The sequence below is a fragment of the Aplidium turbinatum genome, chromosome 4 (assembly GCF_918807975.1).
Source record: "Aplidium turbinatum chromosome 4, kaAplTurb1.1, whole genome shotgun sequence".
In the NCBI taxonomy this organism is placed as follows: domain Eukaryota; kingdom Metazoa; phylum Chordata; class Ascidiacea; order Aplousobranchia; family Polyclinidae; genus Aplidium; species Aplidium turbinatum.
This window is the reverse complement of record NC_137475.1, coordinates 33,522,240-33,546,377: the sequence shown is the minus strand read 5'-3', so window position 1 is coordinate 33,546,377 and position 24,138 is coordinate 33,522,240. Positions and strand designations below refer to the sequence as shown.

At 38.3% G+C, this 24,138-nt stretch overlaps 2 protein-coding genes across 2 annotated transcripts in view; one reads left to right on the top strand and one right to left on the bottom strand.

The window, feature by feature from the left end:
* Positions 1-8,409: 8,409 nt before the first annotated feature.
* On the top strand, positions 8,410-12,142 carry LOC145768604 (dehydrodolichyl diphosphate synthase complex subunit DHDDS-like). Its single transcript, XM_082580138.1, has one exon. The coding sequence runs from the start codon at positions 8,477-8,479 to the stop codon at positions 9,356-9,358; it is 882 nt and encodes a 293-aa protein (XP_082436264.1). The 5' UTR covers positions 8,410-8,476; the 3' UTR covers positions 9,359-12,142.
* Positions 12,143-13,092: 950 nt separating this feature from the next.
* Positions 13,093-24,138, bottom strand: part of LOC145768484 (complement C3-like) — a 35,028-nt gene continuing 23,982 nt past the window's right edge. The window contains exons 30-39 of the mRNA XM_082579987.1: positions 22,795-22,935; positions 21,889-21,991; positions 21,174-21,334; positions 20,723-20,869; positions 17,650-17,785; positions 17,319-17,485; positions 16,597-16,762; positions 15,579-15,791; positions 15,018-15,237; positions 13,093-14,076 (exon numbers count right to left, since the gene is read on the bottom strand). Of these exons, the coding sequence (XP_082436113.1) occupies positions 13,914-14,076; positions 15,018-15,237; positions 15,579-15,791; positions 16,597-16,762; positions 17,319-17,485; positions 17,650-17,785; positions 20,723-20,869; positions 21,174-21,334; positions 21,889-21,991; positions 22,795-22,935 (1,617 nt within the window). The 3' untranslated portion in view covers positions 13,093-13,913. The remainder of the gene's footprint in view (positions 14,077-15,017; positions 15,238-15,578; positions 15,792-16,596; positions 16,763-17,318; positions 17,486-17,649; positions 17,786-20,722; positions 20,870-21,173; positions 21,335-21,888; positions 21,992-22,794; positions 22,936-24,138) is intronic.

The following is a 24,138-nucleotide window of genomic DNA, read 5'->3' as shown; positions in this document are numbered from 1 at the left end:
CGTTTGCTTCCACAGTAGGCTAGGCCAGGGGTCCGCAAATACTTTTTGGTGCGACCCAAAAAGCAATCGTTCGATATCTTCGCGACCCAAACGTTTCGGAAGTATATAATTTTGCGTAAAACACTTTGCAAATTAATATCAATTCCAATGCAGTCGTCCCCGCTTATTAAGGCCACATTGGGACCGGACGATTTTGGCTTATTAAGCGAGGGACAATTTACTACCACTCCTATACCTTCAGTAATTTCGAAATCAACCAAATTGGGCTTAATAAGCGGGTGGACCTATTAACCGTGTGCATCGTCGTCGTGCAAGCCTCTCGGGCCGAGGGTCTATCCTTTTACCACCCCAGACTCAAGATGTTCCCGGACTACACTGGAAGGCTACTATAGAGAGCAGCCAGTCTTTAGTTTCATCATCCATGATGCGCAGACCTTCCACTCCGTTAGGTGGCTTGAAGATGGTATAGTCATTGATGATGTGGTCTGCGATCTGTTCCTCGGCACCACATTCACAGGAGGAGGAAGAAGCCAACTCCCCATTGGTGCATGGTTAAGCGGAAAAGCCCGACACCCGTACGAAGACGGTTGAGACGCACCCATGCCTGTCTTGGTAGTGTCAGGCTGATGGGGCATGTGTCGGAGATGAACGAATGGAGTCTGGTGGCAGGCTACTTGACTTCCCTTCAGAATTCCATTTATAGTTCGCCCGAGATGAAGTTCATCTGCTTCGTTGATTTTGTTGTTGAGCGGCTGGCACAAATGGGTGTCTTGATTTCAGTCGACGGGGGAGCAGAGATCTTGTGGTGGGGAAGATGGTTAGGCTCTAGTGCCCGTCGGCCAAGAAACAAAGTGGCTTCTTCGCGACAAAGCTCAGCAGGTTGGATGCCAGCGAGAATGGCAAAATTGTCCAATGGTGTGGGACGCAGGCATCCGGTAACTGTGCGCAGGGCGCTGTTTATGGCAGTGTTGATGTTATGGCAGTGAGCATTGCAGCACCAAACAGGTGCACAGTAGCCTACTCTGCTGAAGAGTAGACAAGGGCTAAGGCTGCTATACGGTACGCAAATGTCAGCCCTCGCCCCCCAGCTGGAGCCTGCTAGGCGCTTGAATAGCTCAGCGCGGGATGTCAGTTTCTTGCACAGTGACACCAAATGGTGGCGGTATGTGAGCGATCTGTCTAGTGTCACCACAAGATACCTTGGTGCGGGGCAGAAGGACAGAAGTTTTCCATTGTTCTGAACATGTACGTAGCTCACGATCAGCTTCCCGATTGTGTAGGTGGAAAGCTGTCGCCAAAGTTTTGGTTTCGCTGAGTTTCAGTCGCCAGTTCTGGAGATAAGCTGAAAGAGTTTTCATGCCTTGGCTCAAGGTGTCTTCCAGGCTATATAGCCGTGGGCTTAACTACTGTAAGTTACTAGCCTACAATCAAAAGTGTAATTTTTTTTGTAGCCTACCAAATTGTACGAAACTCAGCACATCAAAGACTATATGATTGTATTTATTTTTGCCATACAAGTTATATTTATGGTAATTTTAAACCGTTTTGCGACCCACTGTGGATGGTCTCGCGACCCAAATTTGGGTCGCGACCCAGTATTTGCGGACCCCTGGGCTAGGCCACCGTACTAGGCTACCATTCATTTCTCATGGGGTTTCTGTGGGTAGGTTACAAATAGGTTCCCCAAACCAAGCCTTCTCAAACGCATTAGCGCACTGATTTTTCAAGTTTAGTAACATTTTCATACTAGCCTCAATGCTCACTTTCATAAAATCCATTACTTTCATTATTCGTTTTCGTTACAAATAAATGGCTTCAACTTGGATTCTAGTAGGCCTATTAGCCTCTTGACCGTAAATCGCTTTCAAACTAAGTTTAATAGTTAACAATAAATTTGCTAAGCCATAAAACTGCTACAAAATGCTGGACGACACGCTTAGGTGTAGAGCAGCGTAGAGGCCTACGTTTCGACAACACACTCACGGAGGGTGTGTCTAATAATATCATCCCATGCATGAGCTAGGCTTAATGGTAATTTAATGAGCCTAACTGCTGTAGGCCTATGTAAACTCACTAACTTGCAAATTAACTTTATAGCGAACGGCAAAGGAATCATTAATAAAACACGGTAGCCTACAAAATAACATGTTTTGAAATAAGCATATTCTGTAGACTATGCAGCTTAGCCAGAAAAGATAATTTTTTGTGCTTGTCGCTTTTCAAGTCCTATTTCACATTCTCCGATATTGAAGTGCTTTCAGATATACAATAAGTACACTTTCAGAACTAAATCTTCGCCATTTGGCGGTCTTTTTTGTTTTGTTCCAATCGAAGCTTTAACCAACGTTACAACTACATAATTTTTGAAGTGATTCTTCTATCCTTTTCATTTATTTCATCTATTTTCAGCGCATAGTTAACAACTCTTTTATAGTTACTGTAGAGTCATGTTCTGCAAAGAAACAAATGAGCTTAATCATTAACTCGTAAATACATGGTCTACAGCACAAATAGGCTCTCTACAACAAAAGGCTACATTACAAAGTCACAGACTATTGAGAAAGCGTTTTGACTTTCAACAACCACAGTAAAACTGCCAAACAGTATCATCTTTTTCTAACAAAGAGAATTTACGAGGCCACTTGTCGATTGTCGAAGATGATAGCACACAGTGAAAGCAAAAATAGCTTTGATTCAGTTTATTTATGCACTTTTAATAATTTAAAGCTAAACATTACTTCTGTCATGGCTTCACACATAGTCTATTCTACGTTACAGTATGTAATAAATGCTCAGACTCACTTGATCCAATGGATTGCAAACCAAAATACGACAAAGAGATTTACCCAACTGTTTTTCAAGATTTTTTTTTATTTGGTTGTTGGGTTTCTTTGGCCCTTCGTAAAGTAAACAAATCGGTAAACTATAATAACAAAAGCTGTGTTAAAAACTGCTGGCTTAATTGTAGCTTATTGATGCTGCAATTTCGATTTGTACAGGTTGCAGTTTGTATACCACAATTACAGTTTGGTGTAATACTGTTATGTTTAGCCGGCAAGAGCAACAACCCAAATTGTTCCGCTACGGAGCCTATGTCTGACAATCAAATCTATGTTAGCTATGAACAAGAGAAAAAAACATTATAAGGCTATAGGCTCAAATTCCTCATGAAATATCGGTTGAAATCCGAAATGGTGGAATTGAAAAAGTGCTAATCGAGCTACTGTAACATGCAGGCAGTGGCGTAGCTAGGGGGGGGGCGGCACTTTCAGACTACAATTTTTGATTATAATCTGATAAAAAACGCATTTCATTTTCACATGATGTTTCTTGATGGGGCGGCAAAATCTGAGTCCGCCCTGAGCGGCACTTTTCCGGCTGATTCCCTCTGCCTGCAGGTAGAATAGGCTAGTAGCCTACTAAATTTTACATTAATGTCCAATATGGATAATGGATATATGCTTACCAGTCCGTTCTGATACACTTGTTACTGCGAAATGATCGCTGAAACGGTAGTACCATGCTACTGGCACTGTCTGCACGCAGTGCCGGATTAACCATTAGGCAAAGTAGGCACGTGCCTACAGGCCAGTGAAAAATCCAGGCTACTTTAAAATCAGTAGAAATTTAGTCATGTTTTCAAAATAATTATTTTCTTAACTAATGAGTAATGAGTATTTATCTTAATAGCTCTGTTTTTCCAGATGAATTAAAGGTTGCAAAATCCGTTAAAAAAAGACGAATGGAAACATGTTGTTTCTCGGCAGTCGAGTGTAGCAAGAACTCAGCGATAGACACGTGTTTCGCCCATGAGGCTGGGTTCATCAGTACCGCACCACTAATTTGCGTTTTTAATCGCAAAAACGCGCAAAGTTGTTATTTAGTTAGGCATATGACCAAGTTTTTGCACGGTACCCTGTGCAGGGAATGGGATGGGATGGAATGGAATGGAAGACAGATTTTGGGATGGAAGATGGAAAATGTCAAGGATGGAAAGGAATGGAAGATCTTAATGAGATGGAAGACAATCTTCCATCATTCCATCCCAATTCCATCATTAACTTTCTAACGCTTTATCAAGACATGCAAAATGTTACATTGCTTGCTGAAATAATTCGATTTTCGGTTCGTATTAAACCAACGGGACTGTTGCCTGATGCGTATTTGTCAAGCCTACTGTCGTTAGACAGAATTGACCAATCAGAAAGCAATAAACGATTCACACTTCTCCCAAGAGAAGGAAACTTCTTGACGTTTGACAGCATTCCATCATACGACACTTGTGTTCTATGTTTGGAGATTCTCGTGGGTTTTGTGCCAAGAAAGCAGTTAAACAAAATAGATTTTTATACATTTCGAAACGAAAAACTACAATGGCAAAGTTGATAGAAAACAGAAGAAAACAAAACAAAAATGTCTCAAAAGTAAACGTTGGAAAGTATTTGCAACCTGAACAAAAGTAATGTTGCTTCTCAAGTATTTTCGTTACTTTTTATCTTCTCCAGCGTAGACTAATTACTACAGTTTCTTTAACTTGTCGGCAGCAGTGGCCGAGTGGTTAGCGCGTTGGGCTCGCAGTCGAGAGCCTGCATGTTCGACTCCAACTACCTGCACTTGCTGTTGTTTCTCTGGGCAAGAAACTTTACGATAATTGCCTCTACCCAGTGATCGATTTCGAGTAATGGGTAGTACCAAATTTAAGTCATAAGTAGAGTAAACAACCGGAAACAGACATTGCAGTCGGCTGCAGCGTGGGTCAGGTGTACGTCGGAATGCATCGGTGTACGTCGGAAGGCGTACACCGATGCATAACGCTCAAGTCCGCTTTCCCGCAATGCAGGATAAAGATATGAAAAAAAAAACTTTGCCACGTGTTGTTTCTTTCTGTATTTATAAAATCAATCTACGCTTCTAGTTCTAACACCAAACGGTACGTAATCCTGAGGAAAATACTGCTGTTAATTTTTAGCTTAAATTTAGTCTATGGCTTTTAGGTTTATTTGTGGCATATTCCTAGCCGACGTCGATCCCCACCTTCCGGGAATGTCCCTCGCAAGACTTGCGTGGGTCCGGCTTAACCGCCTACGAACCGGTGTCGGTCGCTTTCGTTCAGACATGTGCAGATGGGGCCTGGCTCCCTCACCGGGATACGAGTGTGGCGCCACAGACCAGACAGTAGATCATGTCGTCCATGACTGCCCAATCCATCAACCACCACATGGAACGCTTGGACTGAAGGCCCTGGATGACGAGACTGTCGAGTGGCTGATGACATCATGCCCAAACATATAGTCCGGAAGAACAGCTCATACGACGAAGAAGAACGCGGAGATCACAAAATGTGAAGACGGAAGAGATTTATGAGATGGAATGGAATATGGAATGGAAGAAAATCTCAAGATGGAAGATGGAAAAAACGTCTTCCATTCCATCCCATACCCTGACCCTGTGTTATATTTGCAACAACGATCTTTGTGACAATGATTTGGCAACACTGATAATTTTAATTTTTAGATGGCAACCCTGATTTTCGGGCCACTTATAAAATGTGCCTACAGGCCAGCAAACTCTTAATCCGGCACTGTCTGCACGTAATTGAAGTGGAAGTGCAATTATATTTATTAGGTACGGTAGACTAAGTGATGGTATGACCTTGAAGAAAAGCTGTCGCCTTAAAAAAAATAGCTACCTTTAATTCGCTAGCTCGGCTCTCGGGGTGTGCGCTTGAATGCTTGAGCAACGCATTTCATGATTGTTCTCCATTTAGCGGCACCTAGTGGATGGAATAATTTCCTGGCAACAACACTTCAGCAATCGAAAAACTTCACTTTGTAAGTTTCTTCTGCGTCAAAAGCCTTCACACCACAAGTATGCGAAACAACCAGGAATAACCTATCAAGGCTTTGTCAGTACAAAGATAAAGATTCAAAACAAACCAAACCAAGCAATTTCAATCAACTTCTCTACCTATAGGCTATTGACGCACAGTGACTGACGTTTCCAAAGGACTGCTCTCTATTGCGGCATCTAGTGGATGGAATAATTAAATTACAGACAACAACATTTCAACACAAGAGGAAACTCCACTCTGTCAATTTCGGTGACATGGGCCTGCGTCAGTGGTTCAAAACCTCTACAAGTAGCCTAGGCTATGTGAAATTTTCAGGTTTAAGTTTTCCCCATCAGAGGATAAAGATCAAATCAATTTCTATCCTTTTCTTTGAGGTTTGAATTTCAGTAACATATCAAGAACAAAAAATGGAGTGTTTAAAACTGTTTAGCTAAAGTTTCAGCAATTAATTTTTTTGAGAAAAAGGAACGATGTAAAAGTTGAAATCCGAAAAAAAAACAATGTGGTAAAGGGATCTGGGAGGCTTGCTAGGGACAGTACATTACGGGACGCGCAACTCCGTTGTTCCTTCAACATTAGAAGGGTCAATTGTCAATTTGACATTTTTTTTACGCTTTACTGCTGGCTTGCTTTCAATTAAAAACCTTAAATCACTTTAAAACCAACTTCACTCTTTTTATATAACCCATAAAAAGTAAAATATTTTGTAAATTACAAAAAAACGTAACCCTTCTAGTGTTGCGGATAAGCCAAAAGCGGATGAAGTTTCGCATCCCTATGATCTACAATCCCTAAGGCTTGCCCATGAAAATTTTGAGAAATTAAACCTTGTTTTGATGCCATTTTACGCACAATATTGATTTTTTGATCAAGACGAACTCATTATATTTGATCGAATTTATTAAAACTGGACTTCAGTAAAAGTTTGGATTGCGAATTTTGATTTAATTAATGTTATGTTCCATTATTTTACCACCACAACAAAAAATTAAAAAATTAATTTATCAAGTTAAAAAAAGGTTTTAAATAAAGTAAACAATATCACACCAAATCAGAAGAATCGGTTTATTTAAGTTTATTAAATAAACCGATTCTTCTGATTTGGTGTGATATTGTTTACTTTATTTAAAATGTTTTGTCACACCGTGCATCCCAGTGGATCATCAGTTGAATTATAGGAAAATTTGATGAAAAGTTTAGGAACGAAGTTTTGTTTTGGATTTTTAAAAAAAGGTTGTTGTTCTCATTTTTAGCTTTACTTTTTAGATCGTCACTTCAAGGTTGACTTTCTTGCAACCTACCTATGCGAAGGAAATTCGATTTTCATGATTTTTGTCCATTGTATGTAGAGAGAGATTTATTCGTCGTTCAACCTGACTCTGGTTCAACAACATCAGCAAATACAAAATGAGGAAAAAAGTATAGACAAGAAACACCAACGAACCTTGAGGATTTCTGTTCAAAGTTATTCTTGTGTATACATACATACTACATACGTTTAAATTACTGTATTGGTGGTTTTAGATTGTAATCATAATAAATATCACTAAACCTCAGGGTCATAAACTTATGTGCCTCTTCATATGATTTTTTGTTGTAAAGTGTTGTTTGCAATTGGAAACATGATTTTTGAAAATACGTGTTTGGAAAAACGTCACTTGTTACTTGTTATAGAGTTGTTTAGTGTTTACTAGTTTGCAACGTTTGCTTAATTGGCTTAGCTGGTGCTGGTCTAGCATTGTTGTATGTGAATGGTGATAGGAGTAAAAGAAACAACAACGTAACATAAACAAGTCGAATGTAACTGCTAGTTGACAAAAAGTACTATTCTACAGTCACACAATCTATGGGCATTATATACGGTACCGTAGGTCTCTTGATAAATTATTTACGATATGTCACTTACAGATCCCTGTGACTGGTGACTAGTTCTCAAACAAATCAAGTAGCCTAAGCCTGTGTATGATTAAGAAAAGGTGGCTATTTAAAAAAATAGCTAACCCATCTCTGTGAAGCAAGCTCACCTTATATGTTTATTGATAGTTTGTTATAAAAGTTACCATATATTTTGAAAGTTGAGTGCAAGTTTTTTGTTCTTCAAGGTTCAAATTGTTAATAAAATTTTAGTTGACTGGTAGTGGTAGCCTAACTGTATTTTAACTGTGCTGTGCTTCTCAGCGCTTTACAAATCGGACAGTGTGAATGCAACTGTATAGCGACACAACTGAGTACATTATTACCCGACTCCATTCAATTGCTGAGTGCCAAGCAAAACAATTAAGTGCAATTATCGTATGTTTCAATATAAAATGTAGGCAGTGGCTATATTTTCCGAAATAATACTGCCAGATTAGGAATTCTACCATCTACCAGAATTACTTCTAGGTTTGCTACTAGCTTTTGCTGCAACATTTCAATTCATCAATTATATATATTATAACATTAAAAGATCAAAACTTGAAAAAGGTAAGGTGAAAGTAAGGATAGTCTTAGTGACTTAACATTAGTTAGTTTTCATTGAATTTTAACTTTGTTTGTTCTTTTTTAAAGGGATTTAGTATAAGGTTGCTGATACTTTGTATTCAATTTGTGTTGTGACACTGGTTTTGTTATATTCAATTAGAAATGGCACTAGTGTCTAAGAATGGAGTGGAGCAAAGCTGGATTGAACGCTTTTGCAGTGGTGTTCTGCGTCAAGGTCCTATTCCCAAACATGTTGCTTTAATCATGGATGGTAATCGACGATTTGCTGCAAAAAAGCATGTAGAGAGAATTGAAGGGCACGAAAAAGGTTTTGACAAGATGTCCGAAATGCTACGATGGTGCCACGGACTTGGTATACCTGAAGTTACTGTATATGCATTCAGTGCAGAAAACTTTAAGCGATCCAAGGCAGAAGTAGACAGTTTGATGGAATTGGCCAGAAAAAAATTTTCTCAAATATTGCAAGAAGTTGACCAGCTTAAAAAACATGGGATACGCATTCAAATGATTGGTGAATTGCATTTATTGCCACCAGATATTCAAGAACTTGCAGGAAAGCTGATGCACTCAACAAAACTGCACAGTCAATGTCGTTTAAATGTTTGTGTTGCTTACACATCTAGACTAGAAATGACCCAGGCAGTGAGAGATTTCAGCTGGGGCTTGGAAAAAGGTTTGATTCAAGCTTCTGATATCTCGGAAGACCTCATGGGAAAGACACTACAGGTCCCCAAAGCCGATTTAGTTATTCGTACTTCTGGTGAAATACGTCTCAGTGACTTTCTTTTATGGCAAAGCTCTTTTTCGTATTTATCCTTTTTAAAAGTATTATGGCCTGAATTTTCACTGTTTGATTTTTATGGTGCAATTTTACAGTATCAAAAGTCATACAATCATATTAAACGTCAAAATAATTATCTTAAAACAACAGAAAAGAGTGATGAAGCATCGCTTAAAAGAGTACAAGATTTTTTAGTTCAGTTAAATTTGAAACGCCAACAGAGATACTTATCCATGCAATAAAGATAATGATATTTTTGATTAACTTTACTTTTTTCCTGATTATTGCTGCATATCTTTTGATAATTTCCCATTGTGAGGGATAAAGTGATAAGCATGAACAATTTGCATTATTCATGCTAATCATTTCAGTTTGTTTTTATATGTGGCCACAACAGTGAAAAACAACTATAATGATCCAGAAAAAGGGAAGTTACAAAACACAAATAATATAATGTGCTTGTGACTGAAAATGCATTTTAAGTGTATACTGTATAATTTTGGCATGGTTGCAACACCTTAAAAAATTGCTTATTGTATTGCTAGTGTTTGGTTGTACGTTACCTGCCGTTATAATTCTCTATTTAACAAGAACTTTTTTTCTGCTGGGTTATGCTATAAAGCTCATGTAGGCTCTGCAATGAGCATGTACAAAGTGGCATAGGCGTCGAAATAGGGTGGGCCGGGTGGGCAAAATATGTTTCGCCCACCCTGTTTTCATGATACTTATGAAGTGTTTGTTACAATTATTTTCATTTTTGTTAAACGCTGAATTATCCAACCAACTGTAGCGCAACTTCTTGTTTTACGGTATGTCTCTCGCTAGGTATCCGACAGAACAAAGCAATTCCGCAACAACGCTACGTTGAAAAAAAGGCGGTACTCACTGCCTTGTTGTTGTTACGGCAACTGCCACACGCTGGCAATTCTTGGTGAGAGAAAGCCACGTTTGATCTTTTCTCCGAATGGTCTCACTTTTGTTACGTCACAATCAAACTTCGGTTCCGGGTCAGCGTAAGGGAATATGAATATGACATCATAATGAACATGACAATAAAATAACCGAGACGTACTGAAACAATCGGTTTTTACAAATCTTTTCTCACAAACTTGTTGCTGGGTATAAATTGGGGGTCTGCTACTATTCGGTGAGTCCGATTCGGTGAGTTCCTAACCTATAACCCCTAACCCTAAAACGGCAATGATAATTAGGCTACGGTACCCAATAATTAAAAAAAAAAAATTCAAAAAATTACTGAATAGGGATCGGACTCACTGAATCAGACTCACCGAATCGGACTCATCGAATCGGACTCACCGAAACGGGCCATTCCGATAAATTGGGGCACTGCGCGATGTTGTCATTTCATTATTGAAAAGTTAAACATGAAGCAAAGTCAAAGGTGCAAGAAAGCAAACATCAAAGCTTAATTGCTGCAGCGACGCTAAATGCAGTCTTTGTGAGAAAGACTAACCATTGCGAATTTGCGAACATACACATTCAATGAAATCTGTTTGAAAACTCTCGCCCACCCAGAATTCCTCTCTTCTAAGAAAAAATCGACGCCTATGCAAAGTGGTCTTTCTATTTACCACTCAGACTCATCTCATACAGTTCTATGCAGAGATGTTATTGATGACTTGATGAGGTTATTACAAGACTAGGCCTAAACTTGTTTTTAAGCATGAAACCTCGTGGCAAATTGCTTGAAACCTTATGAAAAAAAAGTTACTTTTATTGAATCATTTTAGCTTGTATATGTATGCGTACAGCTTCATGTGCCTTTATTGGACTAGCAAAAGAAAAATATTACTTGCCATAACATAGCAATTAGCAAGGGTGTGTAACTGTGTAAACGATAAAATGATTGACCTAAAAAATTTACTCAGTACGAGGATTTGATATTGTTACAGCACACTGTGTGGACCGTAGAACCAAACTGTAGCATTTGAGCAAAATGGTTGGAACGCCTGATCAATCTAATCAAAATATGAAGTATATTCTGAAAATATAGATACTACACGCGTTGAGCAAACGTTTCGAAAACTAAACAGTTGTCAACTTCAATGTCATTGATATAATATGTTACTTAGTTCAATAAATCTGAAGGTGACGACTGATTTGACCACCCTTTGTGGTCTTTTCACTGTCTCGTTATTCATTCTGTAGTAATTGTTTAATGGCTGGTAATTTCGCTGCATCTACTGGATGGAAAAATAAACCTGATTGAAAATGAAAACAGGTTTGTCGTCGAAATGTTTGCTAAACATGAGTTTAGTATATACATTTTGGCTCTTTATCTCTTGATTACATCACGCTGTAGCATTCCATCAGATTGCTTCTGTGTATTATCGACTATATTTTGATTCAACGCCATTTAAGAGATTTATTTGCCGTGCTGGTTTACATGCCCTCGATGAAGTATTTGTTACATGCTTGTTACAGTATTTGATTGGGTTGATACCGACGGTCGGCAAGACGCCTTACTATCTTCGCTACTCATAGTTTGTATTATCTCTGTTAAGATCTCCCATATCACAGTTACATTGTTTTGAGATCATGAAATTTTTACAGCAATTTATGTTTTGTGTCATGTATGGGCTTTATTTTCAAACATGTACGTTACGGTCGTTTGGTCGACAGAACGATTGTTAGGGTTAAGGTTAGTTAACTAACCCTAAAATGAATCGTTCTGTTGACCAAACGTCCTGTCGACCGAATGTCTGTCGACCAAATGACCGGGTACCGTGCGTTACATCTCAAAATATCACTTTCCTTCGAATATTTCCTACCCGTAGTCGGTTGTATCATCTAATAAATTAACATATTTTTAGCGAAAGACTTGGTCAACAAGTATAGTAGCTTATGCAAGATGATTGTTTTTAAAATATTGAAAAATATTTGGTTTTGAAATGCTGGTTACCAATAGAGTTAGCCAATAGTCTTACACTCGATAGAAGTCAAATTGTTTATGATATTTTTAACGTTTTAATTGTTTAACCTTAATGAAACATGCGAATAAAAAAGCTAACCGTTAAAAGTATTTTGTGTTACGCCAAAGTAAAGTTTATTAAAAACAGAAGTAAATTTGAAATCAAGATATCAGCTTTTCTGAGCAGACTTAGGCGGGATCTATAAGGTTCATAGTTGACAAGCCATTGTTTTATTGGTGGGCTGTGCAATATAATGAGGTAATCAAGCAATAATCAACCTGCAATGTAACATGGCGGTGTCCAATCAATTTGAAATCAACAACTTCGCTGACGGCAACACCGGGTTCGGATCTGTCTCTGGGTGTACTTTGGGTCGCAGTTCAAACATATTTTACGCTGCAAGTAGCTTGCTTTGCTGGCTTGGCTTTCATAAGGGAACGTTCAAATATTACGTAACGCCTTCGAGGGGGAGGGGGGGGGTTTATGCAAAGCGTTACATTAGCGTCACATCGGGGGGGAGGGGGTTCAAGCAAAACGTTACGTAACGCTTTGGAGTACGGAATGGTAGTTTTTTGTGCTGAATTCGTAGTGAAAAAGCGTTACATGGGGGAGGGGGGATTGAAAAAAGCGTTACGTTGGCGTTACATTGGGGAGGGGGGGGTCAAAAATTCGGAAAAAAAGCGTTACGTAATATTTGAACGTTTCCTAATCAAAACACTCAAAGTATATTGACGAGCTGCTGTTAATATAAAGTTGTAAAAGTAACCATTACGTAGGAAGCGTCCAAAATAAAGCAATTATCAAACACCCCTCAGTGACCGCAAGCCTTGGAACCAACAAGATGATTCAAACCCTTGGTGATGGCTAGCAAGGTTTCTCTCAACTTTGTTTCATTACAGGAAAAATCTGATTCGTGGTCTGCTGCTCTCTTAAAACAATTAAGATCGATTTAACGCCCGTTCAGCCGTGGTAGCTTTTTAAAAAATGTCCAACGCAAGCGCCGACAATATTGTATGAGCTATAAGTTTGTGCAGTGTTTTCTTTACAGAACAAACAAGGAGCAGTTTATTGAAACGTAAAAACGCAACACCGCAAAATGAGAGAAATACGGTTATAAAGCAATAACAAAACATACAATTGAAGTCAAATGGTGTCACAAAAGGACTAGGTGTGTGTTTCAACTGTGAGTCACACCCCAGACGTTGAATCAATGTAAAAATGACGGATTTTGTTGTCTGGTATACTGCCTGAAGTTCGAATTGGGTAGCTTTTAAAAATTTCACTTTGTGTTCAGATTGTGTAACATGTCATAAACTTTAATAGAACTATACGCATCTAACTTAGCCTACATCTCACAAAAGACATTCACGTACTGTGTGTATTTGATTTCCAGAATTGCGCTAGGCCTACAAAAGCAAATTGCGATCAGCGGTGCACCATTTCAGCTTTACGATTTTCAAAAAACGCCTTTAAAATAAATAGTCAGTCAGCTGTAGGCTATAGCTTGGTGAGAGCCTTGGTGCGGCACTCAAAAGGTCGACGGTTCGACACCGCTCAGGAGCACGTGTCTTTGGCAAGGCACTTAAAAGCATACCTAAAGGTGGACACGAAGATGGGATTCATTGCCATTCCGTCCACTTAATCTAAAATCTTCCCCAGGCGTACGTCTGGAGACGATAAAAACTTAAAAAGCCTATAAATTGGTTGCAGTAAATTTGATATTTTTTGTTAATGGGCAGGCTTAAATACCTGTAGATTAGCTTCCAAATCGCCAACTTAAAACGCCGAAGTGGAAATACGTAGCCCAACCTGGGCAGGCTCTGCCCTACCAGCAATAAAAATGCAGTCTCAGCACAGTTTCTCGTTACGTTGAGCAGCCTCCTCCCGATATCCGCATGTTGTATCTGTAACTGTACATCTTGTCGCAGATTGTTTGAACTTGTGGATTCGTAATTCTTTTGCACTTGTTTTTTCGTCCTGGCCACTGTTCTATTCTTGATTCAGAGTCTAGAAGATGCTTGAATACCCTTTAAACACAGAAGATAATTTTATTTTGCTGAAAGCAGATGTAGCCTGTTAGTCCACTTTATGCACAAACGTATTCTTAGCTATAGCTTACGCCACGTGCAGTCGTTTTGGCAGAGGCTACTTTTGGATCCCACCGGAGATAATTTTAGGAGCTTTGATTCTTTTCAGGTGCCCGCAGAATGACAAAAAAAAAACTTTAAAAAAAAATCATACTGTGATGTAATGCGTTTTGCCAGACTATGTCTTCTCTTGCAGGCAAACTCTTTTTGTTGGAAAACTACCTCTTTTTGTAAATAAAACTACAAATGATGTCCCTTTCCTTGAGGTAGAGTCCTATTTGTTTTTTAGAGATGTGTGCTTGAGGAAAGCGGACACTCTCATTGATACCAGGGTTAACTCATCCTCTCAACCAGGGACGTATCACACGGGGGGGGGGGGGGCTTTGGGGTCAATCGCCCCCTTAAAATTCTATCTTACCCCCAAAAAATATGTTTTAACACTTTTACAACGGCTTAATACCGTTATAATTCATGCTGAAAGAAAAAAACGATTTTCCCGAATAGTTTTATTTGCCCCCCCAAAGTTTTCTTCCTAGCTTCGTCACCCCTCTCAGCGGCGTAGGCTATAATAGCCCATGTTGCTTTGGACTGTCCTTGACGTAGCTTTTAACATTTATACCAAGATTTTATTGTCACAGAATTGTGTCCAATGTTATTCTCAAGACTATATCTTTTAACCTAAAATTACACGTCTGTAAATTCTATGCCAACGCTAATGAGTGGCCAGAGTAAGTGAACAATTCTAGGTTACATTTCATGCAGTTGGGATAATGTTCACGCGTCATATTTTTCTTTACAGAACTGAAAGTTTGTTGGTTTAGTCTTTCGGTAGAACCCACAGAGGTAGAACCATGTTAAGTTGCTGCAGCTATTTTGCTTACCCATCATTTCCTTGAACTACGGACCTCCCGATTACAAGATATTCCTTGTTCACTACAATTTTTTGTGTTGGGCATGAGCTCTTCACCCAAAACGTATGAGTCTGCTGTTTTGCGACGTTTTCCAACTCTGCGCTGCTCCGAAACACGTCTCTGATGAGACCGTGATAAAAGTACCAGGCTGTTCCAAGCTCCCTCATGCTTGTGAATTTCACACGGTAAGCTGAAACAGTATTTAGAATTTGAAGAGAGTTCATAGAAATGCAGAAAGCCAGCAATTGAATTAGCCTATTACGACTAACAAATTATTCTTCTAAAAACTTAGAGCTTCATGTTAACATTTTCTTGGCCTACCGATAACCTATCCACAGTTTTAGATTAGGGTTGGAAACGTAGGTTAATAAAGAATTTATCGTCTTTCAGTAATTAGTAGCCTAGGATAGAAACAGAAAATTCGTTTTCCAAAATAAACAATGTTAAATAAAATTTTCATAACCTATAGTCAAAATTTTATTACCGAATTATCATAACCTATAGGCCTACCGGTAGTCAAAAATTTATTACCGAATTTCGTTGCTTCATGACACGTCAATGCTATTCGGTCGGCTGTAGTCTCTTCTATTGACTGTGCTCTCCCAATTATCTTAGGGCATGATCTTGCGCTGGCACAGAGACATACGTCACTTCCGGTACGAGAAGAGGCTGTCTCGCTAGAGCACAGAATGTCAATGTTTTGAGAGGTTCCAGGAGGTGAATAAAAATGTGTGCAGCGTCTTTCTGCACAAGAATAGTACAAGCGGATTTAGTTAGGATATCAGCTGTAAGTTTTAATGTAAAACTGCCAAAACCCATGTTGCCCAAACATGGTTCTGTCAGAGCCAGTTTTGTTGAGTTAGAAAACGGATCCTCTGAGCCTGCAATGTAGTGATTCATTTCCAAGCGAGGTCCGTAAACAAATTGAATTGGAGAATCAAGTATAGTTATTACTATCTAAACCCTTTCACCTAAAAGGAGGATCATCAGAAGGTCTTTATTCAAATAGAATCGTTAGATAATTTTATTAAAAATTTTAATAATTATAATAGATAATTCAATTATAGAGTTTAAGGAGAATATGCTCCACTAAAAATATAAAAATCCATCTGCAATTACCAACAAAGTTCCAAACGTTTTACACAATGTCATTATTAAAAAGTTTATTTTTCCGTAGAGTTCATAAATTCTTGGGAAGGGGCACGATATTGCTGAAGAAGCATTGGAAACCACAGCTCTGATAATTGAGCTAAATTCGATGACACCTCAGATGATGATGTCAGCTGATAATAATAGTCTATTATCAAGGTTTAGATATCATGGAAGCCAAATTAAAATAAAATAGAATTTTTTTAGGTTTTAGCACGTAAGTAGATCTGCCTACCTTATAACTCCAGTTATAAGAAATGCTTTAACCAGAAGCTTGAGTGGGTGTAGTCACTTATCTAATCTTTTACAGTAGGCTACATTAGTCGAATTGCATATTGACAAAACTTCAAGCCTAGTAGCTAGGCCTACAAAGAACATTTTTTCAAAAATACTTTCTCACCTGGAAAAGCAGCTGGAAACACTGCCACGGGGATCGGAAGGACATTTCCTGTTGCTTGTTTATCGATCAGTTTGAAAGACACATTACGCTCTCCACTCATATAAAGAAATAACGCTCTTTGACTGAGGCGATAATGGTCCACTGTTTTTTCAATTGAGTTTGAAAGCTTCAAAGAAAATACAGCAGCTTAAGTCAAGTGTAGCCTAATTACCGAGCATCATTGTTTGCTCGATACCGAATCAGTTGGCCTACTCATATAGAGTCTTTGTTGCGTAAACCAATACTATCTTATCAAGCCAACTGATCTGTCACATTTTGCATGCTGTTGCTAGATTGTATCTGACTAAAACTTCATACAAATTCCATTTTCATCATTTATTACCTCCCACAAACGGTTGTTGCATCACACCACATAGGCTACTAAAAGATGAGAAGTTGTGATTTTTAGAGAGTTTCAACCATGTGTGCCAAAAAAAGTAAAGAATACCACATAAAATTGGCAAATTAAAACTTAATAAAGCTTTCGCCACACAAATGTGGCTTCATCAGTAAACAAACTTATTGAAATAGAATTCAATTTGATTTTGATTCTATTTAAAAAATGTAGCCTACACCTACACAAATTACAACCATATGCTACATTACAACAATAGACACTAAAAAGACACCACTTTTAAAGACAATGATCCTTCCAATGATAACAAAAATGGTAATGCTCTTACTTTCTCCAAGTCATCAGAAACAGGTACGTAGTCAGAATGCAGTCCAAAGTCAACGATGTACGTCGGATCTTCACTTTCCGTGGGATCGTAACTTGGTTTAAAGCGAACGCTTAAACTTATTTTCCACAAAGTTTCGCTTATAGCGGTCCGCAATGTTATAAAGGTTTCTAAAGATTTTTAAAGCGTAAATAAAAAAAAAGAAATAGTAGACTACAAAATTATTACAGCTTATTCTTCGTGCATTTGAAAACAAGCTTCTGATCTTATTTTTATCAAACATCAAAATAATAGAAAATTACAGTCAAAAGAGGCCTAAGAAGAAAGAACCTACCAGGAATAGCAGCCCGGCTCATGCTGATTGAGACTTCATAAGGACACAATAATGATGATGAGGCCGGAGTTGCAGACGGTAGAGAGAAAGTACTTGCTTCACTGGATGCTAAGATGACGTTGTAGCCAACATCAAACTACGTAAAACAATGACAAAAGTTGTTTTAACGGACATATTGTAAACGGAACAAATTGCTTGTTGTATCTCGATTGCAGCTGCAACCAGGGGCGTTGACAGGGGGGTCTAGGTGGTACTTTTGGACCCGGGCCCGGAATATTTAGTGGGCCCGGATTTAAAAGATTCCCCGCGACTTCAAACATTATCAAGATCTTAATATAATCAGATCTAAAGGAATTGCCATCAGAGGTTAAAACAGCCACTTCAGCCGTCAGATGGTGAAGTACCGGGCCCCCTTCCCGGGTATAGTGATTTCCCTAACCAGGATTTTTTTTTTCAAAAAGACGAAATATTTTTCTTCACTCACTCTTTAACTCTGATGATGATGATTATGTGCCTGATCTGATACAGACGTTGGCGATCATGGTCTTCCAAACTTCTCTGTCATTAGCCATTCGTATAAAATCGTTCGTTTTAACTGTTGTGTTTGTGGCCCATTGATTCAAGCTGTTTAAATAAGTTAATCTTTGTCGACCTCTGCTTCTTTTTCCCTGTATCATCCCCAATAGAGCTAATTAATAGCTAATTAATAACTCTAGAGCTAATTAAGCTAATTAATAACTCTAAATATATATATTTTGATGGTAGCCTGATCACTTCTAGCTACTTGCATCCACATCATAGCTGTAGGAGGTGGGGGGCAGGGAGGGGGCAGTTGCTCCCCCGCCGAAAAAAATGTCGCAAATTTGGGTAAAAATGTCCAGTTATTTGGCAAAATCAATCTTACCACAATGTTTCGATGCTTCACCAGTTTAGAAACTTTACATAATTGTTGTAATTTATGAGATACATTTAGCTAATATTTTCCAATGAATGTAAATGTATTATCACCAACTTTGAAAACTGTTGCATGTGATATTGCAATCTGGGCAGAATGATAAGTTTCGATTTGACAACTGCAAACTAGAACTGTAAAAAAGCACAGTTGGGAAACAGAGGTAGGCTAAGCTTATTACTGATATTCACTATCATGTAGGCTGCATTTCTTCACGGGTAAGATTTAAAAGCCTACTGGGTACTGGTAACTTTATGAGGGTTTATTTTCGATATCCTACTAATGTAGTTGATTATAAAAATCATTTGGGCAAAAATGTCTAGTTATTTGGACAAATCAATTTTTACCATAAGTCATGCTATGCTCGCAAAACTTGACTTAAATACTACAAAGATAGCTTATCCTTTTTAGATATGATCAAACAAAATAAGCATTTGTTATAAACTTTAATTAACAGTTGTGAGGCCACATATACACAACTTTTGTGAGCATTGATCCCGGCCACTAACTATAGTTGTGTACAAAGTGAAAAAGTATACTAAATGAAAACAACTTGTGAATTTTCCTGGATTCAATTTCATGTTTTTGTGAGCTGTGGTTTAACTGGTTTCTATATTGAATTTTTTTGTATAAACTTCTGTTTGTCTTTGCCAGTCCCAGGATTGATATGCTCAGCTATTTACTATCTATGACACAGTATTAGAGCAACAACAATCAAATACAAAGACACATGTTGTGTTGTTTTGTCATCCAATTCATGCAGTTACTATATCAGGCAATGTAAACAGTGCTATTTTTGTGTCATGTTTTAGTAATGTGGTCTGTATTTTGTGGCAACGATTGAGTTTGAAGTTATTATCTGGGAGTCATTTTTCTTCACTGCTTGTGATTTGAGTAGGTCTAGCTGCTTCATTGTGAAGTAAGATTATCTTTGTAATGATCTTCTGAAAAAACATTGACTATGATTTCATTGTAATATCAATATTTTTGGTATCAAAAGTAGTTTCGTTCAAAGGTGGAATTTTGATGCACATAGCATGGTAAACTGTCAAATTCTTTTCAGGCTATAGGATTTGAAGCAGCATGGATTAAGTAAAGTTACTGGTTTGGTAAGTAAACGAATTGTCATTTTAGTTTGTTTTTTTTCAATGCAAATTTACAAATATTGAGTCTTTGGACTATCTTTGAATTGAAAAGATTGAGCTACTTTTAGTCAGGCCTTTTATTGAAGTTGGGCTGGAGATTTTCATATAATCTGGTGACATGAATATTCAGCAATTATTGTTATCCAGGTATTGGTGAAGTCTCAGTTCAAAATTTTTTGAATCCAGTTAGGCTTAATATACTGTATGTATATTTTTTTGATACAAAAGAATGTTTTAATTTGTTGGTTTATTTAATTGGGACACAGACACTCAGTAAGTTTAGCCTTGTTTTGCTGTTGTACGTGTTTTTTTTTGCTTGTTTTTTGTACACGGCCAAGTTGATGACTCTCAGAGATTGCGAGTAATTTTGTATTTTTGAACATATATACGCAAAGACAAAATTTGGGCAAATTATGTTCGCCCCCCCCCCCAAAAAACGTTTTACTCTCTTACCGCTACTTTACAAAGAATTAATTTACGCCGAAAAATTCCAACAATTTTAAACATATTGACGAAGATCGTGATTGAGAGCAACGATTTTGCAGTTTACGGAAAAATCCCCAATGCGTAATTGCACAGTTGGCGAAATTCGTGGATACAACATATCTTTGAGAATATATAAATGATATTCCTCTTAATTTTTTACTTTGAACGGCATGTGTCATCCTTATTTTAACAGCACATCAATAAAAGTTTGTACACAACCTTTATATTCATAACATTGTCGATGAAGGGGGCCCGAAAATAAATGGTTACCGGGCCCGAGAAATCCTGTCAACGGCCCTGGCTGCAACAATCCAACAAGTTCATACTGTATACTTACTTATGAGAAAAAACCACCCACATAAATTAGTTTAGCATCGTTGAGTTGTATAGAGATTAGAGAAGCACATTTGTTAAATGAAAGCTTTTTTATTATTTTCACCGTAGGCGTTTGATAAAAGGTATTAGTGATTTTATATTCTTCAATATTTACCTCAACCCAAGCTTTCCCAGTACCAGTGGCAGTCATGGTAACAGCGTTGCTACTGACAGGGAGGTTCATCTTATTGGACTGCGTCGCTACAGAAACATCCTCAGATGGAGTCATAGATTGAGGCAACGACATGCCAGCACCTGATAACTACAAACATGATTTGATCATACTTAAGCTTCCAAAAACACCCAGACAGCAAAATCTGTCATTTTTACATTGATTCAACGTCTGCAGACGTTGAATCAAAATAAAAATGACGGATTTTGCTATCTGGGCATAACGAAGAAACAGCCAACATTGCTTTTTTAAACAAACTTGGATCAAAAAGACGAAAACTTCATCGTAGCCTAATGGAATTCACAGAACATAAGAAAGCACTGTAGACTGCAACTACTGTAACTGGGTAGCTTCAGTTCATGAATAGCTTACTCTTAAAAAATGCCTTGCTTACTTCAATTCTGAGTGAAGAAGCTGAATCGGAAGAAGGGAGATTCCTCGCAACGTAACTACCCAACGCATCCATGGCAGCAAGAGTGTCTCTCAGTGAAACCCAGCGTCCATTGCTTTGACGCTGTGTAAGCAACCAATAAGCAAGGTTGTCGCTCGGTTGACCTGCCAATCAGAAACCAAAACTTGTTCAGTAACAATGAACAGTGATGAAAATAAGCTACACATTAAAAATGTGGACACTTCGCTTCGCATTGATATTTATGTGTTCAGCAGGGTATTGTAAAAACTAAACTATGGGTGTAAGATTTCCTGTGTTCAACCAGGCCAACCCTTTAATTCCTTTTGTTACATTTAATCAACATCTGTGAATGAAAATGCAAGAACCATATAGGAAAGCAAAAATTGATCAATGAGAAAAATTTCTATCCTATGACAGAAAACCTCCTTGAAAACTTCATCCTAGCAGTTTCGAATACTTTTAGAGACTTTAAATCACTGACGCAGGTCTGCGGTGTCTATTAGGACAGTAAGAAATTGAACTAATTCTACAACGATTAAAACATTATGGGCCTAACTTTAGAAACATTTGCTGTATTTAAGTTTAGTTCCGCATTTCGGACTCTATGTTTAAAATCCACATGGGCTAGACGCACTAACCATGTTTTGTTCTTAAAGTATAGCTTACACATTAATGGACCTGATACGAGTAACCCTACCTCGTAGAACATTAAGATGCAAATAATAGGCAGTGGCCTCCACATTTGCTGATTCCACTTGGAGAGACTGAGATGGTGTCAAGCTTCGAGAACCGTCATCTGTCTGAACATCGTAATAAAATTAGCAGACTATTGTGTTGTTTCCGATGATTAAGGGAACGTTCAAATATTACGTAACGCCTTCGAGGGGGAGGGGGGGTTTATGCAAAGCGTTACGTTAGCGTCACATCGGGGGGGGGAGGGGGTTCAAGCAAAACGTTACGTAACGCTTTCGAGTACGGAATGGTAGTTTTTTGTGCTGAATTCGTAGTGAAAAAGCGTTACATGGGGGAGGGGGGATTGAAAAAAGCGTTACGTTGGCGTTACATGGGGGAGGGGGGGTCAAAAATTCGGAAAAAAAGCGTTACGTAATATTTGAACGTTCCCTAATGTCAATTCTATGTCACTATTGTTATGCTGTAGCGTGTGAAAAAAAAACGATAAAAAGTGAGAATAAAGTTTAAGGTGGTATTATGGAACAGCTAAAATTATCCTGGAAAAGACGGGCTTTGCACGTAAACTTTGCATTCTCTAATTTGATAAGATTTTTAATCCTGAACACATTAAATTTTGTGATGAAGAATAAACGTTGATGTTGACAAAAATAAACACGATCAGATAAACTTATTTTGAAGTATTTGAATTGGAACAAGGGAGGTGAAATTTGCTCTTCCCCAGTGTATGATTGAGCAGTGAGCAATAGTCTTTTCATCTATATTCTAAACTAGGCTCTATTTTCTGACACACAAATACGCCAAGTAGGCATTCCAAAGAAGAGGAGTGGCCTATGTAAAGTAGGCTACTGTTACATGCTGCAACAAGTTAATTCGTTTACAGAAGCACAGTCACAAGACGATGTATACTAACCTTTATCCACCATTTGTCTTCTTCGACAAGTTTATGGCGTTCTATTGAATTGATAATTTTCGAATGCACCTTTCCTATCAGCAGATATATGGCGCGACCAGCTGCAGCCACAGTGATGGGACTGGCGCCTTTGTTATGAGTCTGCAAAAACGAAGAAGAATTTCATGCGCGTAAAAGACAAAACAATCGAATTTGTCTATTGTTACACAACAGTTATTGCACTATAGTAGGCTAATAAACGAGGTTTTATACCAGAAAAGCCCTGTGCCTAATTGTGAACAATCGGACTCAACCCATTCCTTTTAAAAATTTCCTATTACTATTTAGTAGTAGGCTAAACTACTGAAATGCCAATTGCTGTAGTCAATACAGCAGTAAGTTATAAAAAACAACGCCAGCTTCTGTAGTCTCTGGGAATTTAGAGCAAGGTGTTGTAAACTTCACATATTTTCCTTGCAATGGGAATTTTAGAAACTGTTTGCCCCAGAACAGCACGGCTGAACCAAAATAGTGGACTTTAATATATTCCAAATCAATTCATACAATTTTGACAATAAACCGATAAAAAATCTATTAAAGTTGTTTTTCATAGGGATCAGAAATATAGCAAAGAAAGTTTCATACTACCAGTGGCGGCTGGTGATTTTGTGAGCAGTGGGGCTGCAATAAATAGTCCGAGGGGCGAAGCCAGTCGCTGAGTTCGCCGAAGGCGAACGAATTCGCGGGAGGGGTCTGCGGGTCCTCCCCCGGAAAAATTTGAAAAATTACATTAAATTTGGAGCGTTCTGAGCATGTTTTTACCCCAAATTTTGAAAAAAATGCATTCAAACTATATTAAAAAGTTGATGTATTCCTAAGCTATAATTTGAAAAAACTAACAGTAGGCTATTGCTTTGGAGACAAACTTTACTAGTATTGAGCTTAGTCTTGACTAGCCTAGCCGTTGCATACAAGGTTCAAGTGATTTTGAGATGCCCTAGGCTGGACTAGCACTTCATATAACCTGTTGAATACCCTAACTCTACAGCTAACACCTCTACATTCATGGCTCATCGCTACTCTGCGAAATAAAAACTAACTTTGAAAATATGTAAGCGGTAAAGATATGTAAAAATATATAAATATGTAGCGGATGGCGAGTGGCCTGAACATCCGCCCATGCCTAGCTGTAGCTGCTACAGCAACATCCCGGGTACCAGCGTGTAGCGAGGATGATCTTGAGAACAATACCTTACTCCTTTTGCGAGTATGAGTTTCTTGCACAGAAACCAATGAACTTCCACGTCGGAACGTTGTAGCCAAATAATGCCTTGAATTCAAGTAAAACGAGCTAAACTAATTCAG